Source organism: Gadus morhua, chromosome 13, assembly GCF_902167405.1.
Source record: "Gadus morhua chromosome 13, gadMor3.0, whole genome shotgun sequence".
Taxonomy (NCBI): Eukaryota; Metazoa; Chordata; class Actinopteri; order Gadiformes; family Gadidae; genus Gadus; species Gadus morhua.
Genome location: NC_044060.1, coordinates 13,975,247 through 13,990,272, shown reverse-complemented (window position 1 = coordinate 13,990,272; position 15,026 = coordinate 13,975,247). Strand labels below are relative to the sequence as shown.

General features: G+C 42.7%; 1 protein-coding gene across 4 annotated transcripts; it reads right to left on the bottom strand.

Moving 5' to 3' along the window:
• Window positions 1-226: 226 nt before the first annotated feature.
• Window positions 227-12,474, bottom strand: tfap2c (transcription factor AP-2 gamma (activating enhancer binding protein 2 gamma)). Of its 4 annotated transcripts, none has more exons than XM_030375793.1 (8): window positions 12,374-12,474; window positions 8,987-9,445; window positions 8,716-8,767; window positions 7,863-7,934; window positions 6,670-6,892; window positions 4,117-4,235; window positions 2,293-2,434; window positions 227-2,051 (listed from the first exon to the last, which is right to left on the bottom strand). In XM_030375793.1, exons 1-8 carry the CDS (start codon window positions 12,401-12,403, stop codon window positions 1,757-1,759), a joined length of 1,392 nt encoding a protein of 463 aa, XP_030231653.1. In that variant the 5' UTR covers window positions 12,404-12,474; the 3' UTR covers window positions 227-1,756. The 4 variants fall into 4 exon arrangements, with proteins under 4 accessions (XP_030231653.1, XP_030231652.1, XP_030231655.1 ...); XM_030375792.1 differs by lacking the exon at window positions 12,374-12,474 and adding an exon at window positions 10,165-10,660; XM_030375795.1 differs by lacking the exon at window positions 7,863-7,934.
• Between the last annotated feature and the right edge of the window lie 2,552 nt (window positions 12,475-15,026).

Below are 15,026 nucleotides of genomic sequence, written 5' to 3'. Positions count from 1 at the left end.
TGTGTGTGTGTGTGTGTGTGTGTGTGTGTGTGTGTGTGTGTGTGTGTGTGTGTGTGTGTGTGTGTGTGTGTGTGTGTGTGTGTGTGTGTGTGTGTGTGTGTGTGCGTGGTTTATATGTATGTGTGTGTGTCTTTGTGTGGGTGTGTGTGGGCTGGTGTGTGTGTGGGGGTGGTGTGCGTGTCTGCACGTGTGTATGGGTGTAAAACAAATTCACAAATTCCCAGAATCACACAATCAGGGTTGGGTCTTTTATTCGTTTTTTTTTCCTGTTATATTTAAAATGTTTTTTTTTCTTACACATTTTCAAAAAAGCATATAATACCCACTTTCTAATCTTGACGTGATAAAAAACTAACCCATTTATAAAAGTTGAACACATCATAAAAAGTGAAGCCAGACACCCAAATGAAACCAGTATTTACACAACCCATTAAATTACAACATAAATTAGAAAGTATTTACATTCAGGAAAGACAATGGATAAAATCCTATGTTTGTTTTTCAATATTGAATTAAAAACACTTTTTTTTTCCAAAAGAAAGGAATATTTACATTTACACAAACATTCTCACAACATACATGCTGGAAGGATTGAATTGGCTTGTGGTTGTTGGATATACAACATGGAAGTGTTCAGTACTAAGGGATACCTAACATGGTAGCACACCCAACGTCTATGCAGTCTTACAAAGTGGTTTCATGATTAAGGAAAAATAAAAGTATTGCTATGCTTTAGAAATCAAATAAACACTGAAAGGGCTCACATTCTTCTCTCCTTATATCATACAATGACCGACAGTAAGAGGCAGACGAACATGTCATTAACTCCATAACTTTTATTAAAGCCTACAAAAGCGATATCCGAGCGGACTCCCAATGACGACTCACAATAACACTGGACCCGTTTCAGAGTCTTTGTATTTTTTTAAGGAAAAAAAAAAAGAGCAAAAACTAATCAGATTTTCATCTCTGGTTTTTTCCCATATAAAAGGAGTCTTTTTTGAAAATCCAGTGGGATCCGACCACTGCGGAAGACACACAGGAAATCAGTGGATTTGCCTCCAGACAGGGTGAGCAGTGGTGGGAGACGGGGGGGAGAAGGGGGAGACTGGGGGGATGCATAGAGGAATTCACAGACATGGCCGACATGGTGAATCCTCAAAAGAAATGGTTTCCTCTAGGGAGAAGAAAGACAACGACAAAGTCTGCATTCTCTCTCTCTCTCTCTCTCTCTCTTTTTTCTCCCTCCTTTGGTCAGCATAACCCCGTTCTTATGTCTGTGGCGTCAGTGTCCCGGCCGCACAGCCACTGTTTTCCTCTTTCCTTGGATGTGTAAAGTCTGTGTATCTTTTTAGTTTTTCTTTTTATGGTGGTTTGGGTTGGTTTAAACTCTAAACAGGAAGCAGGAAGTCCGCGAACCGTTCAGCACCAGTCGCCTCACTAAAATGACTCGGTTTGAACACAGCGTGAACTCAAAAGGATGACACTCCAATACTCCAATACATCAAAAGTAAAAAAACTGTTTTCATAAAACCACAAAAAAGGACCAACCCAAAAACAATACTATACGGGGAACATGTTATTTTTTTGTTTTCAATCGTCCAGACAGGGCAGGGACCAAGAAAGTATTAGGTAAGAGTCGATTTAATCTCCTCATTTCTTTTTTTCTGGGGGCAAGACAGCGAGAGACAGAGAGAAAGAGAGAGAGGGAGAGAGAGGGAGAGAGAGGGAGAGTTCTCTTTGCCTGGAGGTTCTCTCATTTCCTGTGCTTCTCCATTTTGTCGGTGGATTTGCCGCCGCTGTCGGAGGATCCCTGGGTGTCGCTGCCGGAGCTCAGGTACATCTTGTCCACCTGCTTCAGGGCCTCGTTCAGGTAGTTCTGCAGCGAGGTCATGGCGGCGCAGATGGCGGGCGAGCCGAAGCCATGGGTGATGAGGCTGAAGTGGGTCAGGCAGCCCTGGATGCCCGGCTCCAGGATAGGGGCCGGCCGAGAGTTGCCGAGGGGTGAGCGGTCTTGGGTCAGCAGGTCGGTGAACTCCTTGCAGATCTGCCTGAGAGAGGGGGTCAAAACAGCACGGTATGAGGCTGAGATGCAAACTGGGTTTTAAAATCATGAAACCAAAAAACGTTCACAAAACAATAGTTAGAAGGTGGATTGAATATGCAGATGACTCCAAAGCATATCAATCTGCATGTTTGCTTGATTATGGTGATCATTATATACTTTTTTGTTGCTATAAGCAAAAGATGCAGGCATTTCGTTTGTAGAGTTACTGAGAGCTGGAAACTTACTTGGCTGCGAGGAGCATGTTTTTGCGAGAGTTGACTTCGTTACGCTCCACATGAGGTCTGCCCAGATAATCAGCTATGGCTTTTGCCGGGAACTCCGTCTCACACACGTATCCAAAGTCTCTTGCGAGATGAACAGCTTCACCTAATGAAAAAAAGGACCGATGAGAATTGAGGAAATGCGTTCAAACACAGAGAGATAAAACAAAGCTAAGAAAAGATAAATGTACTTCTGCAAGCTCAATTGTTTCTAGATCAACAGTGAGTTCTGCACTGTGAAGGAAACTTGTGGGAAACCACAGCTGATACTGGAAAAAAATAATTAAGAAGACTACATATGACCGGATGTGTGACTGAATTAATGAATGAACACATGAATAAACTGAGAGTAATTATACAGAACCAGACCATAAGCTATTAAGAGGAGAGCCAAGTGCCTGGCAACAACGCAGACAAAATACCGATGTCATTCATTTGGGTGCAGTACAACAGTACATAGCAAGGCTATTTTGATGTCCACCCAAATGCACACACCAACCCCTACACACACACACACACACACACACACACACACACACACACACACACACACACACACACACACACACACCAGACAAACGCACGCACGCACACACACCCAAACTCACACACAACCAACCACAAACACACAAGCACACATTCATAAGGCGGCATTCATGCACATCAAGAGAAGCAGTTGAGCAACACACTTTAATCAGCTGTTCTCAACACTCTAGCTCAAGGGGAGAGTGGTGGTTGGTGGGGAGGGGGGGGGGGGGTGGGGGGGCTGCTGCTTGTGAGATGAATATGTATCCCCCCCCCCCGCCCCCCCTCTCCCCCCAACAAGCTGTGGTGCGACTTCACTTGCACGGTCATAATAGGCTTATGCGAATAAATGCAAAGGCTGCCCTCGGCATCTGCATGGCGTATTGATGGACGTGTGTGCATCACTGGCTGGACTGCAGCCGCACAAGCTTTAAGGTCAGCGCAGCCTCTCGGCCAAGTCCTACGCCAGATAACAAGCCTTAATACAGCTTTAAAGGTCTCTAAATAATATGGGCCCCGAGTCATTCTCCTGCTCAGAACCATCGGTCCGTTTTATGAAGATTAGACATGCATAGGGGAAGAGGGAATATTCATGTTGAGCCCGAGGGCAGGTGGCTGTGATTAAAGTGATATTACCACCGAGCCGATGTGCAGTGGAGCTGCGACGAAGCTTCCCCCGTTGTTGGCGGCTAACAGACGTGGTGTTACGTCAAACGTCCCCGCTATATTGTGCTGTACTGTACGAACAACCCGGGACATATTTTATGAACAAAGTCAAATTTGAGGCCCTTTTTAATCAAGTGACTCACACACTCCTCACTCCCCACTCCTCAGGTAGGCTGTATTACCCTGAAATGTTCATGTTCAAAACTTGGCATCGTTGCTAAGCAAAAAACGTTATTTGCTCTAAGCTCTTCCTCCTGGTAGGCCTTCCGCAGAGTAGAATAAAGCAGAACGCCCCACAGCGAGTCACACGCGGTTATGCAAGCGCTGTCTTCGATAGTCAAAGACAAGAAGCACCCAGCACCACGCCTTCAAAGTGCAGCCCGATCCACCGTGACTCAAAACAACGTGACTCACGGGAATCTCCATGGATACAGCTGATACCAAAGGAACTTAAAGCCCAGTCCCGATGCACTTTTAAGTGTGAATCATGCAACGGAAAATAATAAAAGGTCCCTGCACACGTGATGTTCGCCCAGTTCAACAACAGTGCAGCGGGCAGCATTCCAACAACAGAGAGCAGAGCGCTGGTCCCCGTACCTTCGACTAGCGCGGTGAGCAGGGTCACGTTGGCTGCTTTCCTCCGGCCGGCTGGCAGGTTGAGGCCAATCTTGTCCAGCTTCTCCCTCAGAGAACGCCCTCCGTTCTTTGACTTGGCCCTGCAGAGATGGAAGAAGAGGAGGAAGACAACATGCTGTTCAGTGATTGATAAGGATTGATTTTTATTACAGAGAGCTAGTCATTATAAGATGGACAGAGATGGATAGATGGACAGACAGACGGACAGGCAGACAGATGGGTAGCATTGTAGAATAACTGCAACTTTTAAGCTTTTCATTATTTACAAAGCATTGTTCATACGTTAATACCCAGTCGGAAGCATTTCATAAGCATTAAAAAAAATATTATTCAGGTAATGAGATAATCGTTCATAAGTTTGCTTTTAAAGTGTAATCTGATGGTTAACACATTATTTAGGATGTTTTACATAATGATGCTCAATAAACACTTGAAAATGCTGCCATTCATGATTTGTTCACAGAGTTAGAAAGCATTAGTTAACTACTTTTGTGTGAGGTAACCTCAAGTGAGGATTATCTGTACCTTACGAAGCATTTATAATTTACATTTAACAGGGGAATTAATCAATTGAGGTACTTAGAAAGCTACATGTAAGACTTTTGTGGAAGCTCAATTAAAGTGAGGTGCCTCACTAAGCATATCATGAATTAAAAACTGGAACTGCGTCAGGTACCATTGCAGCATTACCAGATATAAAAAGTAGTAACAAGAAGTAAGTCATAGATAATCCTCAATTTAGGACTAAAAAACTTTCCAAATGCTTTCTTACTACCTGAACAAATCTGAATTGCAGCCTTATTAATTGTTTACAAAGTCTGTTTTTATTAAAACATTGTAAATCGTTTTTAAATAATCATCTTAAGGCTTTATAAATGATAAATTCACTATTTACTAAAAGTTTCTTACTGCTGCACATTTATTATAAAGTGCTACAGACAGACAGGCAAATAGACAGACAATAGGACGGACAAATAGACTGACAGTCAGACACATAGATAGAAAGACAGAAAGACAGATTGATTATTAAAAAAAAATACAAAGATAGATAGATAGATACACAAACAGTTTGTCAGTGCAGTTTCTGGCAGAGAGATAAAGAGATAAAGGGAGTCACTACCACTCCCAGCCATCAGTCCAATCTCCTGAGTGTATTGTGCTTAGAATCACTGGGGCAGAGCCTCGCCCAGAGCCTTCATCCCTGAAGGAACTCGCATCATACATTTAAGAAACCATATAAATCTAATGCAAACAAACTCTTCGCCGCTGACACACACAGACACGCACAGCCACACACACACAGCCACACACACGCACAGCCACACACACACATGATTGCGCGTGCACATACTGGAACACTGGAAATCCCTTCTTGCCATTACTTATTTTGTTTTCCGCATGACTGACACCGCTAACCCCCGACCCCCCCCAATATCGTCGTGGCGGGGGACAGAGGGAGCATCTTCTGGGGGGGGCCAAAACACACACACACACACACACACACACACACACACACACACACACACACACACACACACACACACACACACACACACACACACGCACACACACCATCACCCTTTTCTCTTTCCCCCCTCTCTGCTACCCACACAGCCCACTGCGATGACCTACATTAAATCTACCCCGATTTGTGTCAGTGTGTGTGTCTGTGTCTGCGTGTGTGTGCTCATGTGCGTGTCACTATTTTTTACAGATTTTTCAGAAGGAAACACATGGGAAGTGTCAAACCTGCACTCCCAGCACAATAAGAACCTCTGAACCCCCCGTGAGGACGGGCCAGCCTCACCCGACACCAAAACAGAATGAAAGTACACAGCAGAAAAAGCCCTCCCCGGCTTGATGCAGCGCTGCTTTGATGTAAACAAGCCATCCCAAAAGAATACAAGGAGAGACAAAATTGCAGAACATACAAAAGTACGTTGCGAACCGCCACAGACAAAAGTGATGAGCCAGAGAAGATAAGCTACACTATGCTTCAAGTGAAAAAATCATTTTCCCCAACTACATTGAAATAAAGTGTACAGAACAGCAAAAAAAAAAATGTTACTCATCATTTAGATCTGATCCCTAATATAACAGAGTTTAACTCCAATTTGGACTATTAATTTACCATTAACAGTAACTAAACAACACTTCTAGCAAAGCTGTTGTTGCTAGCAATGTTCCTTCAAATTACCGAACCAGTATTTGCCATTATTACTTGAGTCAATCTGTATCTACAACTACAGAACAATCATTGTCATTACAACCAAATATTTATACAACAACATCAAACCAACGAGGTTGGTCAAGAGAAAGAAAACATGTTTTTTCGAACATTTGTTCCCAACGTGTTTCCATTCGAGGGAAAGGACACGATGAACGAATGGCTCAGATGATTCTCTCCAAGGACGATGGGCTGAATGGCTCATCTCAGCCACAACAACAACAACAACAGCAATAACAACAACAACACATGAATCAGTGAGTGAGACAGTGAGTTTGAACTCTGACCTGCGCAGGACTCCCCCGAGCAGCGAGGCGTTGAGGCACTCTGGGGGCGAGAGGCGGCGCTGCACCTCGGCCACGGTCACCTTGTACTTGGAGGTGGAGCTGAGCAGGGAGAGGCGGCCGGGCACGGAGCAGAACACCTCGGTGGGGTTGGACACCATGCCCAGCAGGGTGTCCTTCTGGAAGGGCAGGCCCAGCGCGTTGCCTTTGGGCAGAGCAACGGGACCTAGAGAGATGGACCAACAAAGGCGTTTAGGTGATTGACTTCCCCACGGTTCCCTTGAGAAGGGAGCAGTTCTATTAGTTATATATATATTACTGGCTTTATTTCTAACTGTGAAGCAAGTTAAGTATGTAATGGATCGTAGTTCCGGCGATGGGGAATGCAGCGTGAAGAGGAACGTGTTTTTTGTTAATTAAAATAGCCTGACCAGGAAAGTTTCTGTTTCCATTTTGTCCATTGGTGTTTACATTGGTATTTGCTGCACAATTCTAACATTAAAAGTGTTGTTGATTTTGTAGAAATAGTAGTTATATCGACTGCTGCATCTGTGTTTCTTTAAAACACAAATGAGTCCTGCACTGGAAAAACTGGGTCCATCAATCTTTTGGAGATTTATGGTTTCCAAGCAAAGAACTCCTAATGTTTGAAGAGCTTAAATTCCATCGTTACACACAAGCATACACTCAATCACACACGACGAAGACACAGACACACACACAAACACACACACACACACACAAACTCACTTGCACACACGCATACACATGCACACACACACACACACACACACACACACACACACACACACACACACACACACACACACACACACACACACACACACACACACAAAAGTCTCCCTTATCTAATCAACCGCACAAAACCATGCTTTTCTATCTTCTCCTGATCTGTAGGCCATTTATGTATTCAGTCATTCAACCCTACTTTTCAGATCCCAGTGTCTGTGTGTGTATGTTGGTGCATGCATGCTCACATATACGTGTGTGTGTGTGTGTGTGTGTGTGTGTGTGTGTGTGTGTGTGTGTGTGTGCGTGTGCGTGTGCCCGTGTGTGTGTGTGTGTGTGTGTGTGTGTGTGTGTGTAAACTCTAACCATACACCGACAAGATCACTTCACAAACAAACAACAACAACAGCGCACACTAGAACAACAGCAGCTGTCTTGGTCCTCACCCGCGAGAATGCCCCCCTGATAATATGTCCTCTGTAAGCGATCGAGGTTCCTGCCCCCTCGCAAGCCTAATACTGAGACAAAAATCACGCAAGCAAGGCAAATGAGATGAGCAAGCAGTTGATGTGTCCCACAACAAACCCGTCGTCTATCCATGATCATACATCTATCAATCTACGTCTACATCTATCTCGTCATCTCAAGTTTTCTTATGGACGTTTCATATTTGTAGTTTTAATGACAAGACATTCACAGCAAATATTCCTCCAGCCCAGTTTAGTTCATGTCGTGACGGGAGTGTTGAGTAGTCCATGACATGCACAGCCCAATGCCACACCCCGCCAGAAGCTGGTTTTGCAACGTTGCAAGCCATGCTTCCAGGTTTCAGCTACAAAATGGCCATCTCGGCCGACCTTAGGATTAGCCAAGGCTTTTCCCCCTTGTATTCATAGAGTCAGTGCAGCGAGTTTGCTCCACATTCAAGATCTTGTTGTCAGAACGGGCCTTTCCTTTCAAACACCTTTGGCATAGACTCCGGATCAAGCTGAGCTTAGTTAAAGTGCAACTAGTGGCTGTGAGGATTAGCATTGTGCAGTGTGAGCACAGATAGCTATATACCAATGCTGCTGTCTTCCTCTCCAACTGGAGGTTCCGACCCGCCACAATACAAATACTAATCAAGATCTTTAGTTATAGATTGTGGAAGTATTGTTATTGTGTTATTATCCTTGCAATACATTGTCCGTTTCTGTTACTCATTGAGAGATAATCAAGTGTACATAAACCTCCTGGTAATTTCCCAAAACACATACATGTTTGGAAGTTTAGTAAATGTAATCATAGAAATTAACTCACCTTTTTTAATTACTGTCTGGTCTGCCATTATAATACTGTGGTCATCTACATGCTGATAAAAACAAAACACAAGTATGATTTTGGAATTATTCGTAAAATCACAATAACTGTTAAATATTATTAGTTAAGACAACATTTTACTTATAATAATAATATATTTATAACATATAGATCTATGCATACACAACATTTATATTGTATGTAGGCCTACTACGTCGCTTTCCTCTATCACTACGTCACTTTGCTACATTTTCTTTTTAAAATAGCTTACCTGGACATCATCTAGCCCATGGCCCATTTCGTGCATCCCCATGTTATCGCCAATCACCGAAGAATCCAGGTTGTGTACGTGTGCAGGCAGCAACTCCGGCCGTCGGAAACCTTCTCTCCTGATCCCCGAGGAACCGCCTTCCAGGCCCAGTATCTGACTGGCCAGACCGCTCCGGGGATGCGCTCCCAGGCCCTCCTGACTCTGACGACCGGGCCACGACTGCTGCTGGTTCGACGACTGGGACTGGTGTATGGAGTTGATGTTGAACGGGTCGATGTGAGAATAAGGGTCGCTGGATTGTGGGTATGAGATGGGCTGGTAGGGCGGTGGGAAATACGGGGGCTGAAAGTCTGAGCCAGCCGAGTGTGAGAGTGAGGGGGACGGGCTGTACAGGTGCTGACTGACGGCTGGCAGGTGGGGCAGCCTCGGGTTGCCGTTGCTGCTGCCATCGTGTCTTTCCTGAAACAAGAGGAAGAATGTTTGATAAAAAGTAGGCCTACTTCAAATATGTCGACGACATGGCTGGCACTAACCTGCAGCAACTTTAAAATCGGACCCCTGTTCTTAACAGGCACAAATATTGACAAAATAGGCCGAAACTTTTTAAATTAATCTAATTGAATAAATGCCTAAAGTAGCCTATTATGATTGTTATTATTAATATTAATAATAATATCTATATAGTTATTATTATCATTATTATTGTAATTATTATGAATTCTATTATGGTAATTATTATGGATTTTATTATGATAATAATTGTTACTATTATTATTGTCATAATAATAATCATAATAATAATAATTAAATAATTGATGTTGGTCCTGAATTAAAAAGCTAAAGTAGACCTGGTTCTGTTCCTTACTGTCTGTGGACACATGACAGAGAGGCCATATCTCCTTCAATTGCAGTTTGATTTTTAGCGCTGTCAAATCCTTGCAGGCTCTCTTCTCCACAACTCCACATTATAAACGGTGGATTTATATTATTTCCACTATTTTGGCCTAATAGGGCCAACATAGTGCTATATAAATAAAGTTGCCTTGCCTTGCCTAATTCCCAAACACATTCTTCGTATGAGACGAAGGCGAATCAATGCTTCTGGTTCGTTTTGAGCGGTTGTTACATCATGTCATTCAGTAAGACGTACATTTCTCATTCCCACCATCCAAACCTACCTCGCAGTCATCCTCATATTTCACGTTGTCTGCCAGTTTCCACAACATTGTTACTGACAGAAAAAAAAAAAGACCTCAGCGGAACAAAAAGTAGGCCTATTTAAAAAATATATGTCAGCGAGTTAATCCAAGAGCCCAACGAAACGCTTCCTGGAAATCATGAAAACACACTCTGGTATGCGGATCGTTTTCAGTGATTGAAGAGGAACAATGACTGACGGGACGTCCGAAACTGGTCGTCTGTTCAGGCAGCTTACAGACATAGGTCTGCTCAGGAACTAGGAGAGGAAAAGAGTTGCTGTGTGAGCCCAGTATCTCCACCCGATAAGGTAGACGTGGTCGTGTACTGGATACGAGGTTCAGGCGTCCCCATATAAGAAGCTCGACTCCCTCTTTCGGACAAAGTCGTGATGTTCAGTCCGACGATCAAGACTCCAAGTCCTCCATGTACTCTGTGAGCCCTGGTGCAGCGTGGGCAGAGGCTCCTACTGTAGGTATATTTATGGGGGCGTCACCACTCTGTGATGATGTCATTGAAAAATGAAAATGAAAAACCGTGTCGATTGGTTATCGCCTGACGAGCGGGCCAATAAACGGCCTGTCCGCCTGCACGTCGGAGCGCGAGAGTCGACGCATGTATTTATCATGAGTGGAGACAGGGAAACATAAAGGCATGCTGTCGTAAAAGGGGGGGAATAGCAGTTATTATTGGGAATTTGTATCCTACTCTTATTATTATTTTAATGATTGGTATTATTATCACAATGGTTTATTATTATTATTATTATTATTATTATTATTATTATTATTATTATTATTATTATTATTATTATTATGTTATCAATCGTATATACTTTTTCTACGGAGAATGTCAAAAAAGCCTTATTTTGTGTAAATAATGTAAAAAAGTTCACTCTCTCTCTCGCTCTCTCTCTCTCGCTATTCTCTCTCACTTAAACATCACTTCCCCGTCAGGCTTTATGAGGCCTAACATTTTTGGTTGGTTTTACAACGTTTTAAAGCAGGCTATAGCGTTGATATGCATGGCATCAGAGGTGTAGCAAAACCAAAAATAAAGTAAAAAATATCTACCGGCTGAATTTTACATTAAAGCAAAAATAATAAATAGCCTACATCATTGGTTTATATGGCCTATTATATGTAAGATTTGCAAACTGCCTGCCGAAGTGTATTTTAGGGAGATTCCTCCTTATGAAGAAAAATACAAACCGTCTTCCTAAAGTAGATTTGTAAATCATCGGATTGCAATATCTCACTGAATGGCCTGTATGTGGCCCTGGCGCCTGAATATAAAGAACCTGGCTTCTGACTGTACAGGCCCTGACTTCTGACTGTACAGGCCCTGGTTTCTGAACGTTTGCGTTAGAGAGCGGGCTGCGGTACTGGAGGACAGAGCAGCCTGTTGCATCAAGCAAAGATCTGGGGCTCCGCTGGATAGAAACAAGAGTTCGACTTCCTAATGCATAGCCTGCAACGAACAGACGCACTGGATTAGAGCAGGATGCGCGTCCTTGCCCTGGTGTGAGTTGAAGCAGAAACAAACGCTGGCTGATTAAATAATCTTTTAGGTTGGGATGGCACAGGGGCCCGGGATGTAGAGCAGGTTAGGCACGCTTGGCCGCGTATTTATATTTCTAACAGAGCTGAGGAATAACGCTTTGTGTCACTTCAATGACAATCAAGGGCAGTGGCGTTTCGTTTAACTGGTGTTTCAAATGAAACGGTGACATGCCAGGTCGAATGAAGAAAAAAAGATGTGATCTTAATGTTGGGTCAGCTAAAGCGTCAAATAACCAATAATGCAATGCAATCAATTTAAGAACCAATCAATAAGTTGAAGAAATAGGACTAGACTTAAACTTAACCACTGTGCTGCGCTGCATTCACTTTTAATTTCGTATTAAAATAATGGAGAATGTGCTTTACTAAGAAAATTATAGTTAAAGCTGATTTATAAGAAGGCCTATTCTGTAGTTTTGGCCGAATATTTAATAGTTTTGTAGTTTTTCGGCAGTGTTTGAGCAATTTATAAGTGACTGTCGCCAGCGTTCGTATTGATCCCCGACGATCGATAGATTATGTGATTAATAAATATTGTTTCGGAGGCGTTAGAACAGATAATAGCATGCAAGGCAATCGTTACACTTATATTAGGCTACATTGAAACGGGAAGAACAAACGAACTCACCCTCCAGTCAATCCGCTCCAGTAAAGACATGTGAAAGGCTGCTGCTGCAGTAAATCCAGCGCGGCGCAACGAACGAGTGCAAACTGTGGAGTCTGGAGGTCGACGCTCCCTTCACCTGGTGGCTACACGGCGCGCATGCGCCCTGGCGTGCATCATAGGGCCCATACCTGAGACGTCAAAGGAGTCCTATAGTAGCCTACAATGTGAGAGGCCTACCCACCCCACCTTATTAAAATAACAAAAGACACTAATAGGCTAGGGTCCTGTATGGGCAACTTTTGAAAAGTTTTCGACAAAAAAGAAGTCTGACATTTATATTATGTAGGCTATATTTTTATTGAAATAAACAAACGGACACCATTTTTTCTATGATTTGTTACTCTCACATATTTATTTTAAGGGATCATAGGCGGACATCAGTTTGATTAATTTGAACTAATATATGGTTTTCTGGAAGAGATATTTAGGTTACAGAATGACGTGAGCATTTAACAAGCCGAAACATTCTTTGCAATAAGGGAAGAAGCAGCACAAGGTGCAGTAATCCCACCCTCTAAGAGCTGCAGAGCCCCGGGCGGACCAGGAGAATCTCAGAAGTCACCCGAGATAGGACTTAAATGACTGTTGTTATCTGATCTCCCAAATAGGCCTACTTAAGCTCAAACTAATGGACACATCAAAGTTTCTTGGCTATTCGTCTGAAAATCTTGCCTCACTTTTATACATTTGTGAAAATAACGTAGCCTCAATTCGGAACATCTTTCCCGAATTCCTAATGACATGTACAGACCACATGCACATAGGTTACAAGAAAGAGGGGATTACATCGTTTCAGCCTAATAAATAGGCTGGCATTTCAGATAGGTATACATTAGAGGAATAACATGCTTTTATTTAGACAATCGCTTTGATGTTTAAGATCAAGGCCTCAAACCATGATGAGAATAGGGTCATCCAATGACCTTTTCCAATTTGTTGAACAAGGGTTTTAATTGTTTTACATTTCAACGTGTAATGACTGTATTTTTATTAGGCTGAATATGCTAAATTATTACCATCCAAACTCTCCAGTACTTGCCACTAGTCTCCCATTATTCCCCCCATACAAATATAAATAAATAAATCCCTGAGCTAACTTCGATAACTAAAGAGCTTTGATGACCAGACCAGCTGACATAAACCGCATCATAGGCCTGTGAATGATTCTTTTAAATAGGCCTCTTCACCTCACCTCGAATAAGCATTTACAGAATAGCACCCAATGTGGCCCGGTCATATTGTTCGTTGAATAACCCGATGGTTTCGTTTCCATAATAAATAAAAAAAACCGGTATATGAATTCAAGTCCTTCGGAGTTGTTAGGCCTAATGAAGCGGACTAATTCGATGCGAGTTATTCCAAAACCACCTGGCCGTGAGAATAATCTGCTGAAGACGGTTTGATCTGAAGCGCTCAGAAGGCTCTGTGGTGTTCCCGTCCTGTGCTCCAGTAAAGAGGTGATCACTCATGAAACGACTTTTAAAAAGACATAGTGTTTTTCCCGCAAATGGAATATGCCTATAACGTTATGGGCCTATACTGACGACATGGGCCTATAACGACATGCCCCCCCCCCGTGCTCTATGCTTATGAACATAGCTGCGCCAGAGTGTTGATGATCCTTAAAGGACCTCGCTCGGCCAATAAGGAGACTCACTCATTTAACTTACTTTGTCGCTGAAAGCCTATGCGTCTTGAAAATGCACCTTGTGTCTAGTGGCCTAGTTCTACGGCTTCTTGCATTACGTTTGAGAAAGTCATGCACGTTTTTCTGGAATATATACAATAATACATATCTTGCACAAATGTAGCATTTCAACACACCGAATGATAAAAGGTAAAAATTAACTGGATGGAAAAAAACATGATAATTTTCTTAAGCCATGTTGATTGGATTATTTATGGTGTAACTTTCATTTAATGTGTAACAGAGCTGTGCTCTGCAGCGAGATCGTCTCTGCTGCCACCTTCTGGCTGAATAAATAAATGATAGCCTTTATTATATCGGCATATCCACACTATAGGTGTATTTATATAGCCTAAATATGTCTCAAAAATACGAAAGTAAAGTAAACTAGACATTGCGACATAAATAACAAAAAACATTGTCTCACGCATCTATCCTGTCATGTTTGTGTATATCCACATTTGTTAAGAATATCTAGTTAATTCAATTATTTTAACCTCATATAGAAGCTGCCATCCCCTCCTAAACAAAGAGCGCCCACACAGTCATTGTTAGAGCGGTGTGAGGACTTCATTAATAGTTCTGTGGCTATCAGCCAGAAGTGCACGTTTCTTTCCCTTGGAGCCAGATGTGGAGAGTGGGTGGATCATGTCCTGTTACACATCTAAACCTAGAGACTGCCAAATAAATACTCTTAATCAAAACCCGGAACACCAGCGCCAGGGGGGCTTGGCATATAGGCTTGCAAGCTTGGTTTTCTTATTTGTTGGCACAATTCAGCAGGCTATTTTCTAAACTTGGGTACATCTGGCTGTACTTGATGTACACAAGGTACATCAAGTAACTAATGGTTAATTTTCCTACAACAGCAATTGTAACCGCTATGGATTGTGTATTTTCCCTGTGACAGAGCAGATGAATGAAACA